Source organism: Larus michahellis, chromosome 2 (genome assembly GCF_964199755.1).
Source record: "Larus michahellis chromosome 2, bLarMic1.1, whole genome shotgun sequence".
Lineage (NCBI taxonomy): Eukaryota > Metazoa > Chordata > Aves > Charadriiformes > Laridae > Larus > Larus michahellis.
In genome coordinates, this window is record NC_133897.1 from 2,637,289 (window position 1) to 2,656,853 (window position 19,565).

General features: G+C 44.2%; 1 protein-coding gene across 5 annotated transcripts in view; it reads left to right on the forward strand.

The window, feature by feature from the left end:
- The window catches only part of ALS2CL (ALS2 C-terminal like), a 49,211-nt gene that overhangs the window by 27,935 nt on the left and 1,711 nt on the right, over nt 1–19,565 (forward strand). For 4 of the 5 annotated variants that reach the window (XM_074573876.1, XM_074573875.1, XM_074573877.1 and 1 more), the window contains exons 10-25: nt 265–461; nt 2,974–3,039; nt 3,825–3,923; nt 5,600–5,758; nt 6,070–6,181; nt 7,856–7,933; nt 9,439–9,566; nt 10,818–10,991; nt 11,564–11,657; nt 12,232–12,389; nt 14,203–14,271; nt 15,280–15,453; nt 16,321–16,363; nt 17,052–17,113; nt 18,212–18,361; nt 19,383–19,479. In XM_074573876.1, coding sequence (XP_074429977.1) covers nt 265–461; nt 2,974–3,039; nt 3,825–3,923; nt 5,600–5,758; nt 6,070–6,181; nt 7,856–7,933; nt 9,439–9,566; nt 10,818–10,991; nt 11,564–11,657; nt 12,232–12,389; nt 14,203–14,271; nt 15,280–15,453; nt 16,321–16,363; nt 17,052–17,113; nt 18,212–18,361; nt 19,383–19,479 — 1,860 coding nt within the window. The other variant, XM_074573879.1, reaches the window with a different exon arrangement.

Below are 19,565 nucleotides of genomic sequence, written 5' to 3' on the forward strand. Positions count from 1 at the left end.
TATCTCTTCTTGGGAGCTATTTTGCTTTCTTCACTCATTAGTTCAGCACTCCTCTTCCCCTTCTTTACTTTGAGGGTGCCAGAGCCCTGGAACAGGCTGCCCAGAGAAGTTACAGAGTCTCCTTCTCTGGAGATATTAAAAACCCACCTGGCTGCATTCCTGTCCAGAGAGCTCTAGGTAACTCTTCTTTGGCAGGGGGGCTGGACTAGACGATGTCTGAAGGTCCCTTCCAGCCCATACCATTCTGTGATTCTCTGCCCCCAGGCTGTTTGGCAATGGAAGCTGAACCAGGCTGTCCGCCAGGCTCTGAATGGGAAGCGAGATTTCCCATTGTGGGGCAAGACTGGTGAAGGCACCGAGCCCCCATCCTGCCGCTTCTTCACCTACGTCTTCAGGCTGGAGGGCAAGTTCAAGAGCGCATCCTACGAGGGCGAGTGGCACTGGGGAAAGCCGCATGGCAAGTAAGGCGCCTTTTTTGCCCCTTTCCTGAGCAAGAACATGGAAGGATGATGCTGCTGTCTTTGTGTAGCACTGTCTGGGTCCAGTGGATGCACGGGTGGAGGTATAGCTACCAGAGAGTGACTGTGGAAATGAGGTGATCTATCCCATGATGAGGGCCTGGACCACAGACTCTGGGGAGGTGATCTCCCAGGGTGTGCCAGACTCCCTGGTTCCTTCCTCACTTGTTTTCAGAGGGAAATCTAGTATTGAGGACCGATTCAGGGGGCAAATGGGACATGTTTGTTTGCTTTCAGGGCTTGGTCAAAACATGAGTCCTGCCACATGATCCATTGTATTGTAGATGTCTCGCTAGTGATACTGGTTAATGCAGTAAATTGTAGAGGCTGACCCTAATAATGTGGTAATGATCATATTAAAGGCACTGCATTGGCTTATGCCTGTAATTAGGGCTTAGACTTGAGCTAATGTTTATTTGCAAGATCTCAGCCTGAGGCATAAAATCTTACTATCACGATGACAAAAACACACAACAATAAAAAGCCTTTGCTTGTGAATGGGAGAAAAGTTTTATCCTGTGCTGCCAAAATCTATTTTAATATCCAAACTCTTATCAAAGGAATTAAAAAGAAAAAAATACAGAAAAGGCTCAAATGTGTTTCTTGAGAACATGAGAGCTGTTCACTAAATCCAACTGAAGTTTAAGAGTGAGCTCTGCCAAAAGGGGATGGCCTGTAAATTAAGGGTTAAATGGTCCCAAGCAAAGTCTCTTTGACAGAGGATAACTCACAGACTCTGTTTTTGTGAATAAACGTGAAATACTGCCAACCTCCTCGGACACCAAAACAGGGTGATTTGTAAGTTTTATAGTTCCTGAGTTAACGCAGTTTGTTTACAGTTGCTATTGAAGCAAAAAGTATGTAGAAACATGGCCTGAAAGAGCCTTAAAAATAATGAGAATATCCAAAATCAAAAGCTTAATCCTGAACTTTCTGTGGAAGAGATTGTGCCTTGCCCCAGAATAACATTAAACAGGTGTTTGGAGTAGAGCTATGCCCAAGGCAGTCCTTGACATCATCCCCACCTTCCCCAGCACCTGCACTCCTGCCAGAGATCTGGAAACCACTGTGTGTGCAGAGACAGAGGGACAAGCACCTCTCCTTCCTTTTTGTTTTCTCCTCTCCTAGGGTTGGAGAAATAAGATGAATACCTCTGGCTGCTTCAGATTAAATGAGGTTGAGGCATCCCAAGAAATTTGTGGCAGAAATAAGTGACTTCAGGTGCTTTTAATGCCCAGACTTTTAGTTGCATAGTTACTAGGCTGTCCTTCCCACTCCTGAAATTGCTTTTCTGTGTGACTTGCTACTAATACAAGATTACAGGGCAGCAAAGTTGGCCTTGATGGCTTGTCCACATCTGAAGGAGAGACTGGCATGGCAAAGCACATGAGCAGAAAGTTGCAGCAGTGTGAACGAGGGTTCTTCAGCAAAAATATCTGCATTCTTCACTGTTCTGTCCCAGTACTCCTGGTGACTTGGTGTGGGGGAAGGAGATACTCCCTCTGAGAAGCAGCTCGAACCGTGCCCATGGCTGGAGCAGACATTCTCACTGGCTTGCTTTCCTTTGCTAGCATTCATACTAGCAAAGCAAAAGGAGACGTATTTTAAATCCCTTTAAAATTAGTCTGACCACTTCCCTGTAAATACCAGAAAAAGAGCCTGTCTCATGTAGGTGTTTAAAGCAACAACCTTGGTGAAAGTCAAACAAATGTGTCATGGTTTTGATAGGGCACCATATTCTATTGTCTCTGGTCAGGGAATGTGTAGGGAGCTGGTTGTGTCTGGGATGATGCAAGAATTAAAACAGTGAGAGGGTATGGGTGGAGTGGGAGACCGAGAGGGAAGGAAATGCATCCACATCTGGGCATGGCCGTGCAGTAGTTTGACCATCGCACTGACAGTTCCAGTCTCATTGTTGCATTGTTAACTTGTGTAATCATTTCTAACCACCACCACCCTCCCCCCCCGCCCCCCCCCCCCCCCAAAAAAAAAAACCAACCAGATGGAAAGATATGATCCCTTCAGGCCAGCGCTTGTCTCACTTGTTTTCATAGTGCCTGCACAATGAAGTTCTGGACTGTGGTGTCATTATGTTGTCTATAGGCATGTGCCATGCTGGAACTTCAGCTGGCTTAATCACATGCTGCGCTGCAATTACAAAAGGATCATGTGCAAGGTCCTAAATGGATGACCCAGCAACTCTACAAAATGTTTTTGAGATTAGGGAACCTGGAAGAGGATTCCTGCTGTTCATTCCAGGGCACAACAACATTATGGTATTAAATCCTTACATTGCCGACCAACTTCCCAGAGGTGCCTGGAGAACTTCTGTGTCTCTGCTCCTTGAGGAAATGTTTTGATGTTAGCCATTTCGAGGTTGTGCTTTGATGCTTTGTGTTGTAGCTGTGAATGTTGCTGGTGATGTCCCTTGTGTAATGCTTACTTTGAATTGCAGGGGCACACTGAAGTGGCGTGACGGACGCAACCATGTCGGAGATTTCAAAGAGGGCTTGGAGCATGGGTAAGCCTTAAAAAACAGAGTATTTCTTGCTTGCAAAATAAACTAAGGAACGGTACCTCCCAGGGGTACAGAGACACTGGCATCTTGTAGAGGGACTCTATTCACTGTTACAGCCCAATTCACCTGACCTATTTTAGATACTTGGCTTAGTAAACTGTAACCTAGAGTGAGTGGATAGGGAGTGTGTGCAGATGACCAGTTCCGATGCAAACATCTCTTCAGTTGGATGAATCTGACCCCCGATCTCTAAATCCAGGAGTATTTATTCATGTGAAATACCTTGAAAAAGTTCCTTTTAGAAATATTTAAAAACCTCTCTTAAATGAGTTTTCAGGGGAAAGTAACCATATTATGAGATTCAAACCTTATTTTTCTATTATTTTTGAAAATAAGACATTTAGATCTCTCATTTCTACATGAGTTCCAGAATAGGGAAAAAGTGTCTCCAATACTTTGTTTTGGGATTAAGAGAACATTTAGTTTGGACCAAAGCAATTACTTTGGCAGTCCAACTCAGCTCCTAAACTGGGGAAGGGGGAGAGACAGCAAAAAACAACAACACTGAAAGTAGCTTTGTAGAAGAAGCAATGAAAAACTGTGACTGCAGTTCACAAGGAGACGAGCTCTTCCTTGGAGCAAGTCCGTCGACACCTGGAAATGGTGTCAGGTGTAGAGCTGACCCCAACCATGCAAATCAGCTTGGAGGTCTGGAAGCTTTTTAAACTTCAACGAGTAGAACTGAGTCATCTTTTACCATGCTGATCTCTGCCATGTCCACCTTGTAGGTTTGGAATATGCCTTGTCCCACGCCGATCTGAAGACCGGTATGACTGCTATAAGTGCCACTGGTACGAGGGCAAGATGAGAGGCTATGGAATCTGTGAGTAAGTAAAACACAAAGACAGACTCTGGGGGGGAAAAAAGGGGACTCCACATATTTAATGTTCCCACCTCACTGTGGAAGGGTCAGTCACAGCGTAAAACCAAGCGCAATTCAGGTGCCAGAAGATTTTACTTTGGAGACTGGCAGTATGGTTTCTTCACAAGCCCTGAGTCTCCTGAGCATTAGAATGATAAGAGCTTCTCTGCAAGCTATGACCATTGTAACTACCTGACATAGCATCCTCTATGTCTTGTAGGTGAGGATATAATTTTGCATTTGTGCTTGTGGTTGCAGAGCAGAGAGCACATGGTGTGCCACCAGCCCTGGACAGGCTTGGTGGAGGACACAGTGTTCTCTGTCTCCCCTGGCCAGGCTGTCTGGACTAAATCTTGTAGAGATTAATTCCTTAATGATGGATGGGATTGTTGCTTTGGGAGTCATAACTGTTATCCTGAACTGCTGAAGGGGGCTGGTTCCCCCAGTCGGCTTTATTTGCTCATTCAAATTCTGAGCTTAAACCTAGAGCTTAATTTTAGAAATGGAGTCTGAGTTTTTTCTTATTTACTCATCAAACTACTTCTGGAAACAGTCATTTATGTGCCTGTGTCTCAAAGCACTGCTGGGAATTTGGATGGAGCCTGGTCTGTAAAGCACTGTATTGTGGGCACATGGTGATGATGTCCCAGACTTACCTACTGTCTACCTTCCATTTAGAAAGCCAGAAATGGCAGTGGAGGCCTGCTCAGTAGGTTGTAGATATAAAGCGCTTTCATTTGCAGCCTACAGAGCTAAGTGGACAGGGCCAGCTCGCTTTGTTTATGTAGCAGTGAGCGTAACAGCATCCTCATCTTTGCTTAGGTCACACGTGGCTTGTAGCCAAATGGGCTGGCCAACGTAAAGACTGGACTGCCCGTTGTTACCACGCATGCTTACCCTTGCTTTCACAGAGCCAAGTGTGGCAGAGGAAAGTACACAGCCCACCTTTCCAGCTGCTTACTATGGGATAGGCCATCTTCCTTCTTACAGCCTGCTTGTTTTGCTCCTTATTTATGAATCAAACTCAAAGTACAGGACATGCAGAAATCTCTAGGGAACGTGGAGCCAACTAAGCAGTGCTGCGCTAGTGGCTCTGGTGTCAAATGTGAAGGCATTTTGATAATTATAGATTAGCTCTGCTTAGCATAAGTGCTTTCTCTGTTGTAGAAGTGAAGATCTGCTGGCCAACATGGACAGAGTGAAGAGGAACTCTTCTCAGAGGGAAGAGCCTGGGAGAAGGGATGGTTGGCAAGCATAGAAAGGTGGAGGGAGATCTGGCTTCCTGCTTGATCTTATCTACTCCCACTCTGGATTAAACAGTGGTCACTGCAACCTGGCTGGTGAGAGGTCAAGGACTGTGTGGCCGCTCCCAGAACAATCGCAAGCCTAAGTGTCGTGTCCTTAGATAATGTTATCTATATAGATATATAAAATAATAATGGAAAACTATCTGTGGAGTGACTAGCTTGGGTGATGCATGTTCCTAATAGCAAACAACTACCAGCTCCAGAGGTACCAGTCAAATATTTGGAGTATTTAGCAGGCAGATGAGCCCAATCTACTCAGTCTCTCAGCTTCCTACTCCGATAGCAGCTATCAAATAGGCACAGTCTTAAATTCTGTCTATCTCTCTCCCTGCAGGTATGGGAATGATATGGTCTACAAAGGTTACTTCAAAGACAACATGCGTCAAGGGTTTGGGATACTAGAGAACCTCTCAGCTGAGCATCCGTTTAAATACACAGGACAGTGGGAAAATGACAAGAAGAATGGATATGGAGTGTGGGAAGACAAAGATAGGTAAAGGTGGTACAGATGAGAGCTGGCTTTAGATGTCTGAGAGTTTTGTCCTTCTACTGGCACGGGTAAAGCCTCATGTTGTGATGGGGTGACTTGGGGATGAAGGGGGGGATGTGTTCAACCTCTGCTATAAAGCTTGAACTCCTTGGGGAAACATTCTATGAATTGAATTTATGCAGTACATCTGGCACTGGTGCTGCATGGAGCATTATATCAGCTAAAACTAGCCTTAGTAGGCGATACATCAAATTGATTAAGATCTAATAAAACAGGGGGAAAAAAAAACTAATTTGTGTTCTATTGCTTTCCAGAGGGGAGAGATACATAGGGACATGGCTTGATGATCACAAACACGGACAAGGCATTGTAGTAACCCAGTCGGGTGTCTGCTATCAAAGGACATTTCACGCTGATAAAATGGTGGTAAGTACCCATTTTCAGTGGATTCTCTAGATCGATAAGACATGGAAATCCTCATCAAGGGCAAAATTAAGATTTCACCTCATAATCTTTGAGGGAAAATAGAAAGTTAGAAAATGTAAGCACTGATATTTTACCATAGTAATATTTTTGAAGAACAAGGCCTAGATTAAGTCTTGTTTCTTATCATCTTCCTGAGTTGTGGGTAGGAACTAGATGTGAGACTGTCACTTTTCCTTGCTTATGTTAAGACACCTTATAGGTCTGTCTGTTTGACCATCAGGTCACAATTATATACCAGAACTTATATGTAAAGTTGTACAGTTATATACGATATTAAATCTATCTTAGAGATCATTAAGCCTTTACCTTTCCAGTGTGAGCCTACCTATGACAAGTTGGCTGTCCAGTTCATTGGAAGCTTAGATGTTGATGTGGAAAGTGAAAGGGACTGGCATCACTAGGACTAGCTTGGAAATAAAAGCATTTCTTCTCATTAAAAAATATGTGCTTAAAAAAACAAACAACCCCTTCCCCACTCACCAAATTAGGACAAAATGTTTAGCATGGAAACTTTGTCAGAAGGGCTTTCCATAAAAACTCCATCTGTGGGGAACCAAAATAAAGCTCTCTTTTAGTTTGCCAGCTGCCAAAGGCTCCTTTAACTTCACAAGGCTTCCGGGTGGGGAGTAGTCGCTTCAGCTTTCCTAGTGGAAAATTGGTACAGCCAAGAAACTTCCCTTGGAAACCTTTTATTTTTGCCAGAAAGGGCGCTTTCCACCAAGAAAACCATTCCAGCGGAAAATGTGTTACAGCTCTAAAAGTGATCGCATTTTCTGGCTGGTATGTGTATATATAAACCTTCGGGCCCAAACCATGGGCTAAGCCCTAGCAAGAAGAATCTTCCCCCATTGGTATAAATTAGTCTGTGTCTGTTCTGCGTCTTGGTGCTCTTTCCCTGAAATCTGTGCTACTGTAAGCAGCTGTGGGAGTTGGGAGGTCATGGAACGAGTTATTTTACAAATGCTTAGGAGCAGCTCATTAAAGTCGCGTTTACTACACAGTAAGGCACAAAACTAATTCTACATAGCAGCTGCCTTCCTCTTTTCCCTTAATTGTCTTTCAAAGAATGACACAACTGGCTACAATCACCAGGTCATAGGACTGGGAGGACCACGAGTTTGACCTGTATGGCAATTCTTGGTGACAGTTATTAGAACAGGAGCCTGCCTTTTAGAATCTTAGAATGGTTAGAGTTGGAAGGCATATTTAAGATCATCTAGTTCCAACACCCTGCCCTGGGCAGGGACACCTCCCACTAGACAAGGTTGCTCAAAGCCCCATCCAGCCTGGCCTTGAACACTTCCAGGGATGGGGCATCCACAGCTCCTCTGGATAACCTTTTGATCCTTGTTCTAGGGAAATTAATGCAATAGTACTGTTGTTTAATGAAGTCTCCTGCCTACCCAGTACTTCTCTGTGCAGTGACGCCTAATGGGTTATCTCTAGAGAACCTCCTTCCTTTTCTCTTGAGCATTGCAATGCTATGTTGGGCTTTCAGAAAGGTTCTCGGAATTGGCAGTCCATAAATAATCAAAGCCAGTGGCTGTTTCTAGATGAGCTTGAGCAGGTAGGAAGTTAATGTCATCAATTCACTACTTCTGCTTTCAAATGAAGGGTTCTGGGATTCTGCTTTTGGAAGATGACTCTGTCTATGAAGGGAACTTCACGGAAGATCTAACATTTGTTGGAAAGGTGAGCACTTCGTTCATCTCAGCCTTTCTGTACAGTTGCTTACTTTCCAGCAGGCCCAATGGATTAATGTTCAAAGTTCATGCCCTCCTGCTCTACTTCACCCAGTCACCTAGAAAATAACATTTTCCTGGTTTGGGTTTTTTTGGGTTTTTTATTTTCTTCTATTATCAGTCTCATTCACAGAGGGAAGGCTGCAGCTGAGAGACTTCAAGTAGTTGGGGTTTTGTCAATTGTTTTGGTTTTTACTGTTTTGTTTACAATGAGGGTTTGGGATTTTTTGTTGTCTGTGGGACATTTTTGGCTGTGCTTCACAGCTGCAGTTGGGATGCTTTTGTGTTCTTAGAACAAATGGGTTAGCTTTGTAGTGGTCGCGAACACAGGAAACGACGTATAATCCAAACAGAGTTGCAGTACCAGCACTACGCTAATGTAACCGAGATGTTAGCAGAGATGAGGGATCTTGGAAGCTTAATTTTGCAATCTGGACACTGCACTGACACGTTCAACATTTTGTGGTTGATCTTTAACTGAAATATCTGGTCAAAGTGTTCACAAAGTGCCCCGTTGCAGGGAAAACTAGTCCTTCGGCTTGTTACAGAAATCTATGATGAGTCTGACAGGAAGTGTGTGGTTATATCAGAGAGAATGGATGTCAAAATACTTGGTAACAATTGCAAATGAGCCCTGTCATTTACTGACTTGTCATGGGAGGATGAGTTTGTCATCATCATCTTCAGGCAGAAGACCTGGGGTGGATTTTGCAGAGACTGATTATAGTGCTAAGATACTGCTTCCTCCAAAATTAATGGTTAGTTTTAGTGGTTAATCTAGAAAAATCCGTTCTTTATCTGAAGATGGAGTGCCTCCTGCTATTAGCGATGAGGATTTCAGGCTCGTATTCAAAGCCAGACGAGTTACGATATTGTTTGGATTTGATTTAATTAAAATTTCTAAGTTTGAGTCCAGCTACTGCATGTCTTCTGTATTTGCCTCAGAGAATTTAACGTTTTTCTTGGTAGCAGCGAACATTTTCAAAGTGTTTATGGTGAATATCATGTGATTCCCCCTACCTGTGAGGCCAAACTTGCCTTGTGGTTTTAACAAGCAGAGGAGGAAAAACAGAGGAGAAACTGAAGTTTCATGTGTTCACTCTAGGTTAGAAATAACTATTGTCAAATTTAGCCAGAATACTTTATAACTCAAAGATCATATTCAGTATTTTTAAAGCATAATGTAAATATTTTAGTCTGTGATTGTGGCAGTCTTTCCCCTCCAGAACTCTACCTGTGTCATTCAATAGCAAGGAGATGTTTTCTCCAGTGACTGACACCTTAATGACACTATTGCTTTGAATGTTGAAAATGTGCTCCTCTGTGCTGGAAGTTGTTCTTAGTTGCCGTTTCAGGAGCTGGCTCTGTTGAAAAGAGAATTTGAGATCTCAGTCCAGCTTGTTTCCTCTCACTAATGAGATCTTGGCAGAATGACCCTTTATTTCTCCATTGCAGGGAAAGTTGTCCTTTGCCAATGGCTTCATTTTGGAGGGAACATTTACTAACAAATCGGGCCAAGGCCTTCAGACGCACGGCATCCTGAACACGTCGAACGAGCTGCTGGATGACAGGATAACCAAAGCGTGAGCAACATGGGTCGTGGCTTGTATTTTGACTCTACCTAGAGGAGTACTGGACCAATCCCTACAGGCATCAAGGCAGTCCTTGCTGAAAGAGTTGGTCTAAAAACTGCTTTATATGCAAGGAGGAAAGGAGAGAAAAGTTTGACATTTAATCTTTATGCCTCATGGGAAGCAGGAAACAGATGTTCTACTCCCATCCTGCCACCATCCACCCAGAGATATTCCCATCCTCAGACTGGAGACAGTTTTGGAGGCTTAACTTTTTCAGTGATGTGTGCGTGTGTGATATGTGCGTGTGTGATGTGTGCACACATGCATTTCTGTGTGTACAGACAGACAGGTCTGAAGCTATACAGGCAAAGATAAGCTGCTAAAATGCATCACTTGCTCCTTTCAGGTCTCTCTGTGCTATTACATGAATATCACCAGCTGATATTGTAGAGGTAGGAAAAGCTGCCAAAAATCAAGAAGTGTGAAGCACAGCACAAGAAGCTCCAAAGAGTTTGAATTGGGTAGTGCTCTATGTGGAGGAAGGCTGCAGAGCCAGGGTCAGAGCTTCACAGGGTGCTGATGCTTCTTTGGCAGGGAATGGTGCGAATGCAGGGCAGGAGTGACCGAGCTGAAGTTATCAGGCCACATCCTTTGATATAGACTCTTATCCTCAGGCCTGAACCCTGCAAAGGGTTGCCAGGCTGGAGGGCCTGGGTTCAGACAGTTTAACCCAAATGAAGGAGTCCCAGTGGGTAAGACAGCCGCCTGTCCCCTGAGCCGAATTGCTCTCATAAAACCCAGTTCAATTTCCTCTTCTTTCCTCCTCAAAACATTTCCAGTCCATCAGAGTATCGATACTGCAGAAACAGCTCCTGTTTCCTGTGCTTTTCAGACAGCAATAACTACTGGTGATGGTTGCTCAACTGTCTTCTTGCTGTCAGTGTTTTCTGCAGGCTTTCAGTTTAAATAAATAGTCTATATTCAGAAATATCCATAAGTGGAGCAGAAAGCCTGTGATTGGTTCACCAGCAAAGATTCAGATCGCTGATGTTCCACGCACCAGGAATTTTCCTTCGGCCGAAGTACTTCATTGTCAAGACAATAGGCTTGAGTTGCTTTTCATTGAATTACCAGATAGGCTCTGCCATCTTTCTCTGCTCCCATAGTTCTGATTCTGGAGAACCTTCCATACTTGAAGGTGAAGTCTGAAATAATTAAGGAGGGACGCAGAAAAACCTAATGCCATATTATGTTTTGCAGTCAGCTGGGCCTCGAGGAGTTCCCAGTGGAGAAGAGATGGAAGGGAATCTATGACCAGTTCCTGGAGTTCATCCATTCTGGCTGCAAAGAAGAAACAGAGGAGTCTTTCACAGGGTTCCACATACAAACTAGCAAGGAGCTGCGGAAATCTCAGGAGTACCTCTTCTGCCAAAGGTATGAGTATCATATACCCTCATTGCAACAGAGAAGCCTATTTGTGCAGAGAGGATACTGGTTTACATTAGGGTCTGCCGCATGTTAAAGTTATGAACCCAAGCATTCTCCAGTTGTTCCTGCTCATGAGACAGGAGGATGAATTTTAAGCATGAATTTAAGGTTGTGCTGTTGAGACTGATTCTTATAAGTGAAAACTTGGATGGGATTCATTTGATTGAATGTAAGCATCTGCACATGACCCAGTCATTGCTGGCTCCTCTAGTATTTGAGGGGAACGATCATCAGCTGCTGCAGAGCAAACTCATCTCCCTTTAAGAAAATACCAGAAGTAGATAAGATGAGCATGGGCAGGATGCAACCCAGGCTGGTTGTAGGGGGAGCTGAAGGTGATGAATTTAGATAATCATAGGTGTTTTAAGTCAGTGGGGCAGTTCCACTGAAAAGGGTAGAGAAAAATCCATTTGTTCTAATAGTCTTATTGTCCTCCTGGTATCCACCTGCAACACCACTTGGGATTTATCCCAGCGCTTCACTGTGTGGTTTTCCTCCCTCATCTCCCATCTTTTCAGGGGGACTGAGGATGTATCCTGGAAGATAGAAGATATTCTTGAAGAGCTTGTCCAGCACCAAGGACTGGAATCACTACAGAGTTATTTAGAGAAGGTAAAGTTTAAAACCATAATGATCCACGTCTGTCCGCTAGACATGGACACAGATTATAGCAACTTTCGGTTAGCACATATAACGTTGTCAGTGACTTCAAGAGTCTTCTCTAAATTCTGGGTGAATACCTACGCTTGTGAAGAAGAGAATTATCCTTCATGCTTTTTGGACATTAGTTTTGTGTACACCTATACAGGCCAGGAGTGATGATAAAGCTTCGCTCCTGGTTCTCAAACTGTGTCAGGGAATAACCAGCTGCTGGAAATGATTAATAAACTTCCATGCACTCTTGGTGGTTGTTTTTCACTTGGCCAACCTTTCCTTGAAGCACCCTTTGCTCTCCCTTGAATACCACAGCAAATCTCATCAGAACAGCAATTCTACTAATTATATTTCTTGCCTGATAATGGGAGGAGAATGGGCTTGTGGCAGCAAAACCAGACCAAAATTATAGTTGATTACCTCTAGGCTTGTTTTCCTTTGTTGATAAGAGAAGGTTGGGTGGCCTTTCAGTGTTATCTTCTACTAATGGCAAGGGCTGACTTGTAAAATTTAATTTTGCTCTATCATGCAGGCATTGAAGTCTTCCCTACACCCACTAGGAAAGCTGCTGAAGGCCTTGATGATAGCTTTTCAGGCAACGTATTCTGGGATTGGGGCCAACAGACACTTGCTGACTATGGCACAAGAGGAAGTCAAGTACTACGCAAAGAAAATATGGGAGTTTTACCAGTAAGTCAAACACGCTGAGTCCTTGCAATGGCTATGAGCGCGGAGGGCTTGTGGAGTAGAACGTTGGGGTCATTTTTTCAGGTGACAGGGCTGCTTTATTTTACAGCATATTTATTGGGAGTGTTGCTTCAGAATGGTGCTAAAGAGTTATTTGCAATAACCGAGGTCATATGGACCTAGAAAACCTTTATTATGCTCATTGGTCAGTGCATGACCCAGGAGCTTTACTGTGATTCAGTCTCATGGAGTTATGGCAGCTCAATGAGCTGTTGCCCATAATAGGACTTTATTTAGACAAGCACAAATATGAGCAAGAAACCTCACTAAGAAATGAGGACAGCAAAGCACATGAGAGCACACAACAGTGGTGTTCGATATCTGTGTTTGAATGAAAAATAGCTTAAGCTTAACATGCCTCAACAGGAGTTAAGAACATGCAGTGTAAGCACGTTGTTGAGGCTCAGCTGATGTGGGTAGTGACTCTAAAATGAGGTTGTTCTGTTGTGTGGTTGTGGCCATGGGTAATTAAGGACTGCATCAAAGGCATGATCGGGGTCCTGTTGCTGTTTGAATATCTTTTAGGAGAAGAAAGAAGAAATGCCACAGTAGGCAGAGGTGGAGAACTCTGCCTCTAGCTGCACTCAGGGTGATATTGCTTTAGAAATTAGAGCTTGGATAAAAGCTCTGTTGTTATCCATGTAGCCTTATGTGCTTGAGGAAGACTGCCAGCTCTGTGATGAAGGGTTGTCTGTCCCTGAGCAGTTTGGGAAGAGCAGCATAGCTGACAGGAACAAGTCAGATTTGATTCAGTTCATCTGAGCTGTGTTCATGAACAGGACAACAGGGCTGACAACCTGAGCCTCGGTTCAGGTGAAGGCGCTTCTGAGCTTGGAAAGCTTGCTTCATGTCTCAAGACCTTTCAGATGCAGTGTGGGGAGGAAGAAACACCTCACTCTGCTGTGCCCCAGCTGGGTTTCCTAGGCTGATATTTCTATACCAAAAAAAGGCAACCTCTCTTTAATCCGTATTTTAAGATTATGAAGTTTTGGCTTGGAAATATCAAGACAAACCTAAGCTACTTTTTCAAAGTGTGAACATCCTCTGATATTCCTAGATGGATTAGAAAATTGGTTGGTATGACAGGTCATAGAATCATAGAATAGTTTGGGTCGGAAGGGGCCTTTACAGGCCGTCTAGTCCAACCCCCCTGCCATGAGCAGGGACATCTTCAACTAGATCAGGCTGCTCAGAGCCCTGTCCAGCCTGACTTGGAATGTTTCCAGGGATGGGGCATCTCTCACCTCCCTGGGTAACCTGGACTAGGGTTTCACCACCCTCATGGTAAAAAATTTTCTTCCTTATATCTAGTCTAAATCTACCTTCTTTTAGTTTAAGAACATGACTACTTGTCCTATCGCTACAGGAGCCCCCTTTAGGTACTGTAAGTCCACAATAATGTCCCCCCAGAGCCTTATCTTCTCCAAGCTGAAACTAGGTCCTGAAATCTCGTGTCCCTTGAATGCGAATACAAGGAGATGGTGCTCAATGCAGACCACAGTTACGATCTCCAGAGTGACCACCCTACTCTCCAGAAGCTATGAAGATTTTTGAAACATTCCTGGTGGCTTCTGCTGGTGATGGATAAAGCCCTCAAATACTGAAACGTGAATGCTGAAGCAACACGAGGATTACAGAGAACTTTAATAATAGTCCTCTTGACACTGGGACTGCTGAGCTCCTCACTTGTGAATATCAAACTACCCTTAAAAAAAAAAAAAAGGGAGGGAGCTAAACCTTGTTTCTCTTCTTTTAGGGGTTTGCTCCATCTGGCACTGGAACAGAAAGGCCAACTGCCCGCAAAGTGTGTGGATGGAGATACAAGGTATGTGTTACCACTGGTTGTTTAATTTTAAGGTGCTTAGACATATGGGGTGTCTTTTAAAATACATTAAGTGCTGAACTGATTGTCTTTGCCCATTTGAGTCAGCTTTAGTGCCCACACCTCTCTGAGTGCAAAGCTTTCAGTAGTTCCGCTTGAAGAGCGAGAGCAACTTCTAATCATGGTCTGTAGCAGAATAGAGTGGCGAGTTGGAGGTATGGGTGGCACACAGCCTTGCAAAACTACTCACACCGGCTACTGTGCAGTTGTGTGTGAGATGGTAGTCCCAGCACCACCATGTGCTTTGCATTAGTCACAGGAACTTGTTCATTGTGGGGCTTGTGACTTCCATACCAGCACTGAGAGAAAGGTAGTCCTGGAAATAAGGATTACAGTGTGGAAAATGTGGCAGAGGAGGTAGATGACATGATGTTCCTAGAATAAGAATGTAGAAATAATTGTGGGAGACCCAGGTTTAGGGGTTTTGTGGGTGGGAAGAAGCATCTTTGTTCGTCTGTCCCCATTTGGTCTGGATTTCTCTTTGCTGTTATCTGCAGCCATCCCAACATGGGCTGAATGAAGCCAAGAGGTTGGTGGAGTGATAAGCAGCTGGAAAAGGGCTTTATCTGAATGAATTTGGTCTTTATCCCTTAAGAAATAACAAGTGCTGTACTGAAACAGCTCGGAAAGAACAGCTGGAGATAGGTCTCTAGTGCTCCAGATTTCTCCCAGAGACGAAGGAGATCCTGTGGAGAAACAGTACCCTGTCCTGTCCTACACCATAAGATGAACTTGCATCCTCAGCTTGTGGGCACACGCATGAGAGTGTTATAATGGTTACTACTGTCCGCCTGTGACATTGAACTCAAAGGTGGAGGAAGGAGGGGAGGACAAGGGGAACACCTTGCAGGTCAGAAGCTGCCTCTTCCATTGCATGCTGTGGGGCTTTTGGTAATATCAAGGTGTTATAGGTCTCACTGTAGGACTCTGCTTTGCTTTTCTCTGCCATAGTGACCAGAAGGCATGCAGTGTGGTCCTACCACTGATCTTGCCCTGCTTCTACCCCGAGCTTTTCATGCTTTACATGCTCTACCATGAAAGAGAAGATGACCTCTACTGCCAAGGGATCGTGGACCTCAGTCTATTTCCTGACATCAAGCTCCTAGAGTTTCTGGATGTGCAGAAGTAAGTGACACTTTTTCATCACAGGATGTAACCCCACAATACCAGCTGGGAAGGTCGCAGCCAGGGAAATCTCTGATGGCACAGGAGGAGAGGACATATAACCTGTTCCTGGGTCCATCATTGGTTGTAGCACCGAAGTTTTCCCTAGTCTGTCAGAGGAAGTCCTATCACAGAGTGCCTGCAATGCTGTCTGGAACAATATAGGCTAGTGGAAAGCTGCTATTATCTATACTAATTTTCACTTTCCTTTAGCAAAAAATCTTCTTTTCTACCTCATCAAACAAATGGTTTGCTCCAACACAGAAATAATCAGATATAGTTTATAAAATATGTCTTAGAAAGAGTTATAGTCCAACAAATGGTACTTCCTGTAACAGTGTGGGGATGTAGTCTTGACACAGGGGAAAGGCTATGGAGCCAGATATTTCCTTCACCCATTCCTGCAGCTGGATCCATCTTTGGAAGTGAAGTGTGAGGACTAATGGCTCAGACTCAAAGAGGTGTTGTGAGCTTTTCTAACACAGCATCATCTGCAGCTCAAGGGCTTAAGCAGAGTAGCAGAAGACCCAAAGTCTAAATTTGATTTGATTCAGTCTAGACTCAGTGAGAAGAATTGAATCTGAAAATGCCAAAACTCTCCACTGATTATTACAGGAGCATCTGTGAATGAAATGAACCCTACACTCAGGTCATTGAGTCTAAGCTATTAATTCTTCCTGTAGCAGTGTAACAAGAGGAGCAAACTTGGCCTCATGCACCTACAAGATTTTGCATCAGCTTGAACAAGGAGATAAAAACCACCACGACTGACTTAGGGTGGAGTTAAGACATGGACTTCTAAATCTTCTCTCTGTAATCTCCTTTCAGACACCTCTGGCCTCTGAAAGATCTCACCTTGACAACCAACCAGGTAAAAAAAATTAACACTAAGCGGTAACTTTGGTGTGTTAATGAGATGGCATTGGGGCTACATGTTGCTGCTGGCTAATGATGGAGCTTCACCCAAATAACCACAGGGCAGACCGTGCTCAGAAATTGGAGCTACGTGACATGGGTAAATCTTCCCTCTTTAAACTGAAAGAGGGGAGATTTAGATGAGATATCAAGAAGAAATTCTTTACTCTGAGGGTTGTGAGCCCCTGGCCCATGTTGCCCAGAGAAGCTGTGGCTGCCCCATCCCTGGAGGGGTTCAAGGACAGGTTGGATGGGGCTTGGAGCAACCTGGTCTGGTGGGAGGTGTCCCTGCCGAGGGCAGGGGGTTGGAACTAGGTGATCTTTAAGGTCCCTTCCAACTCTAACCATTCTATGATTAGTCATGATCTGTAGCTGCTGCATATGAATTTCCATGGATGGGAATATGAGCTCTGTGTAGGATTGCTTTGCAATGCTCTGCTCGCTGATGTTTCAAAGACATATGTGTTCACAGTGGCACTGAAGACATCTAAGTGTGTTCAGAGTGGCACTGTCTACAACAGCTTTATTTTTGCCCTCCATTATGGGCAGCAAACATGCTTATTTTGAGTCCAGAGTTAAGGAACCGTGTGGTGGGTCTCGGAGAGATGCTCTTACAGAGGCACAACTCTTTCTCTCTCTTCCAGAGACGGTCCCTTATCAAAGACAAGTGTTTCCTGTCTGCCACAGAGTGTTTGCAGAAGCTGATGTAAGTCACTGTCCATAAGGTCTGACTGACAACCAGGGATTTTCAGTTTTCTGGGAAATGCCATAAATTTACACCTGTTTACAAAAGCATTTCTGGGTCAACCTGCAAGATTATTTAAGAAAAAGCTGTTTCTGATATTATTTCTGTTTATAAAAAAAAGTAACTTCTATAGAATCCTTTTTTTTTTTTTCCCCCAAAAAAATATATCAAGACAATATCGATGATGTTTAAATGCAACTGTCCCCTGGATAATATCTTCCCTTCCCTTAATTTTGCAGAGACATTCCTACACAAAATCTGACTTTGATGAAATAGAAATCACTCTTATCAGTGTGCATAAAAAATTGGGCCTGGCTGTGGGTACCTGGTCATGCTAGAGCCCATTTCTCTGGACACATGGAGCTACGTGAAGGTTATCCATCCAGTGTGGCATCTCAAGATGTTAATGTAGCAAAGCAGAGCTCAATTTAAGAAGCTCAGCTTGATTTATTGTCTTGAAGCCCAGCCTAGGGGATGGTGCTGCAGTAATAAATGGGAAGGAAGATAAAGGGGAGCATGGAAGTGTTGTGGGATCCATCAGACAGGAGGTGTCAGCTCCCTAAATACACTAGTCCTGGTGAGAGCCTCCCTGTGAAAGCCAGTGTGACTTCTCTTCTGGGGAAGGAAGCACAGGCTATGTGTACCTTGGCAGGGCTTTATGGGCAGAAAAAACCCACCTTATAGGTGTGACAACTGGATTAGTCCCTCGCAAGAGCAATACCTTGATAGAACCACAGAAGTCGTTCATCTCATACTGTTTAGTTTTTATTTGAGGGACCGTGGCGCAGGTTAGTCCTGTCTAAAATGAAAGACTGACACTAGGGTGAGCAGGTCATACTCAGGACTTGAGAAAACTCAAGGTCCACCTGGATGATGTTACACCCTGGTGATGCCTCCTGGCAAAACCTTGTCGATCCCGTTTTAGTGCAGCCATTTGAGATGATTGATGGACTTTTTTTTGTAGCATGACGGTCTGCTCTGAGTTTTTTTTTAGTTCTGCTTTATCTTCTTAGCTGTGTAGCGGAAGCATTTTTGACATGGCTGTTTTCACACTGACAGCACCACGGTGGATCCCCGGGAAAAGTTGGTGATCCTCCAGAAGACATATGAGGAGATCGAAAGCACAGTATCCCGGGTGGTGGAGAAGGACTACAAGCTCCCCATGGATGACCTGTTGCCCCTACTGATGTACGTTGTATCCCGAGCAAAGTAAGTGGATGGACCTCCATTTCCTAGTCCCGTTGTTATGTGATACCTCAATTGGAGAAAGGACAGACATGTTGCCAGGCCAAATAGTTTAAATGAAAAACATGGGCTTGTGTTTTAACATGCTTTTTCCTGAGATGTGTTTGGGTTTCTGTGTGCTACTGTCTGGCAGCTGTGATGTGCTGGTGTTGGCCATGATATAAAGTGGTCAGAGACTTGATGAGTGTCCATCTCTTACCCAAGAAGATAATTTAGGGTTGTCATGGAAATGCGGTCTTACCTGCATCTCAGATTACTGTAGAAAACAGGAATTGTTGGTGCCTTCAAGGCATCATCTACATATCTTACATCTTCTATTTTCCATTCTCAGTGGGGTGCTGTGATTCAATTTGGAGACGAGGAAGGTCTTGAACACCGACCACCTAGTAATTACACATTTCCTGTGTAGCAATGACTGTGGATGTAGCACATTCTGCCAAAGAGGCTCTGTCTGTGCTGCTTTCACTGGAACTGCAAGAACCTGCTTATGTCCAGTAGAATGAAAGTGCTTTTTTTTTTTTTCTGGCAAATTTGAGTCAAAGTCCTTGAGTGACTTTCTGGATGTGTTTGGTCTCCAACAAAGGGTGAAATGTTCAAACTGGGGTTGTTCAGTCTGGAGAAGGCTGCAAGAGGGGAGAATTAGATGAGATATCAGGAAGAAATTCTTTGCTGTGAGGGTGGTGAGACACTAGCCCAGGTTGCCCAGAGAAGCTGTGGCTGCCCTGTCCCTGGAGGGGTTCAAGGTTAGGTTGGACGGGGCTTGGAGCAACCTGGTCTGGTCGGAGGTGTCCCTGCCCAGGGCAGGGGATTGGAACTAGATGGTCTTTAAGGTCCCTTCCCATTCTATGATTCAGATTCATGACTCCCTCTCTGCATACTCTGATTTCAAACATCCACCCACAAACACCACTGCCCAGAGATTTGTTCTAGTTGTGATGTGTGTTGGTTTTAGTTTGTTTGTGGTTTTTTTTTTTTTTTAAACTAGAATACAGCACCTGGGAGCTGAAATCCATCTGATCAGAGACTTGATGGACCCTACCAATGAAGGAGGACTGTACGACTTTCTGTTAACAGCGCTGGAGGTAAGGAAATGTCTTCACCAGTGGCAGTTGCAAGCTGCAGTAGCCTTTCTGGAGTAGCAGAGACACTGATGTGTTATATTCTCATT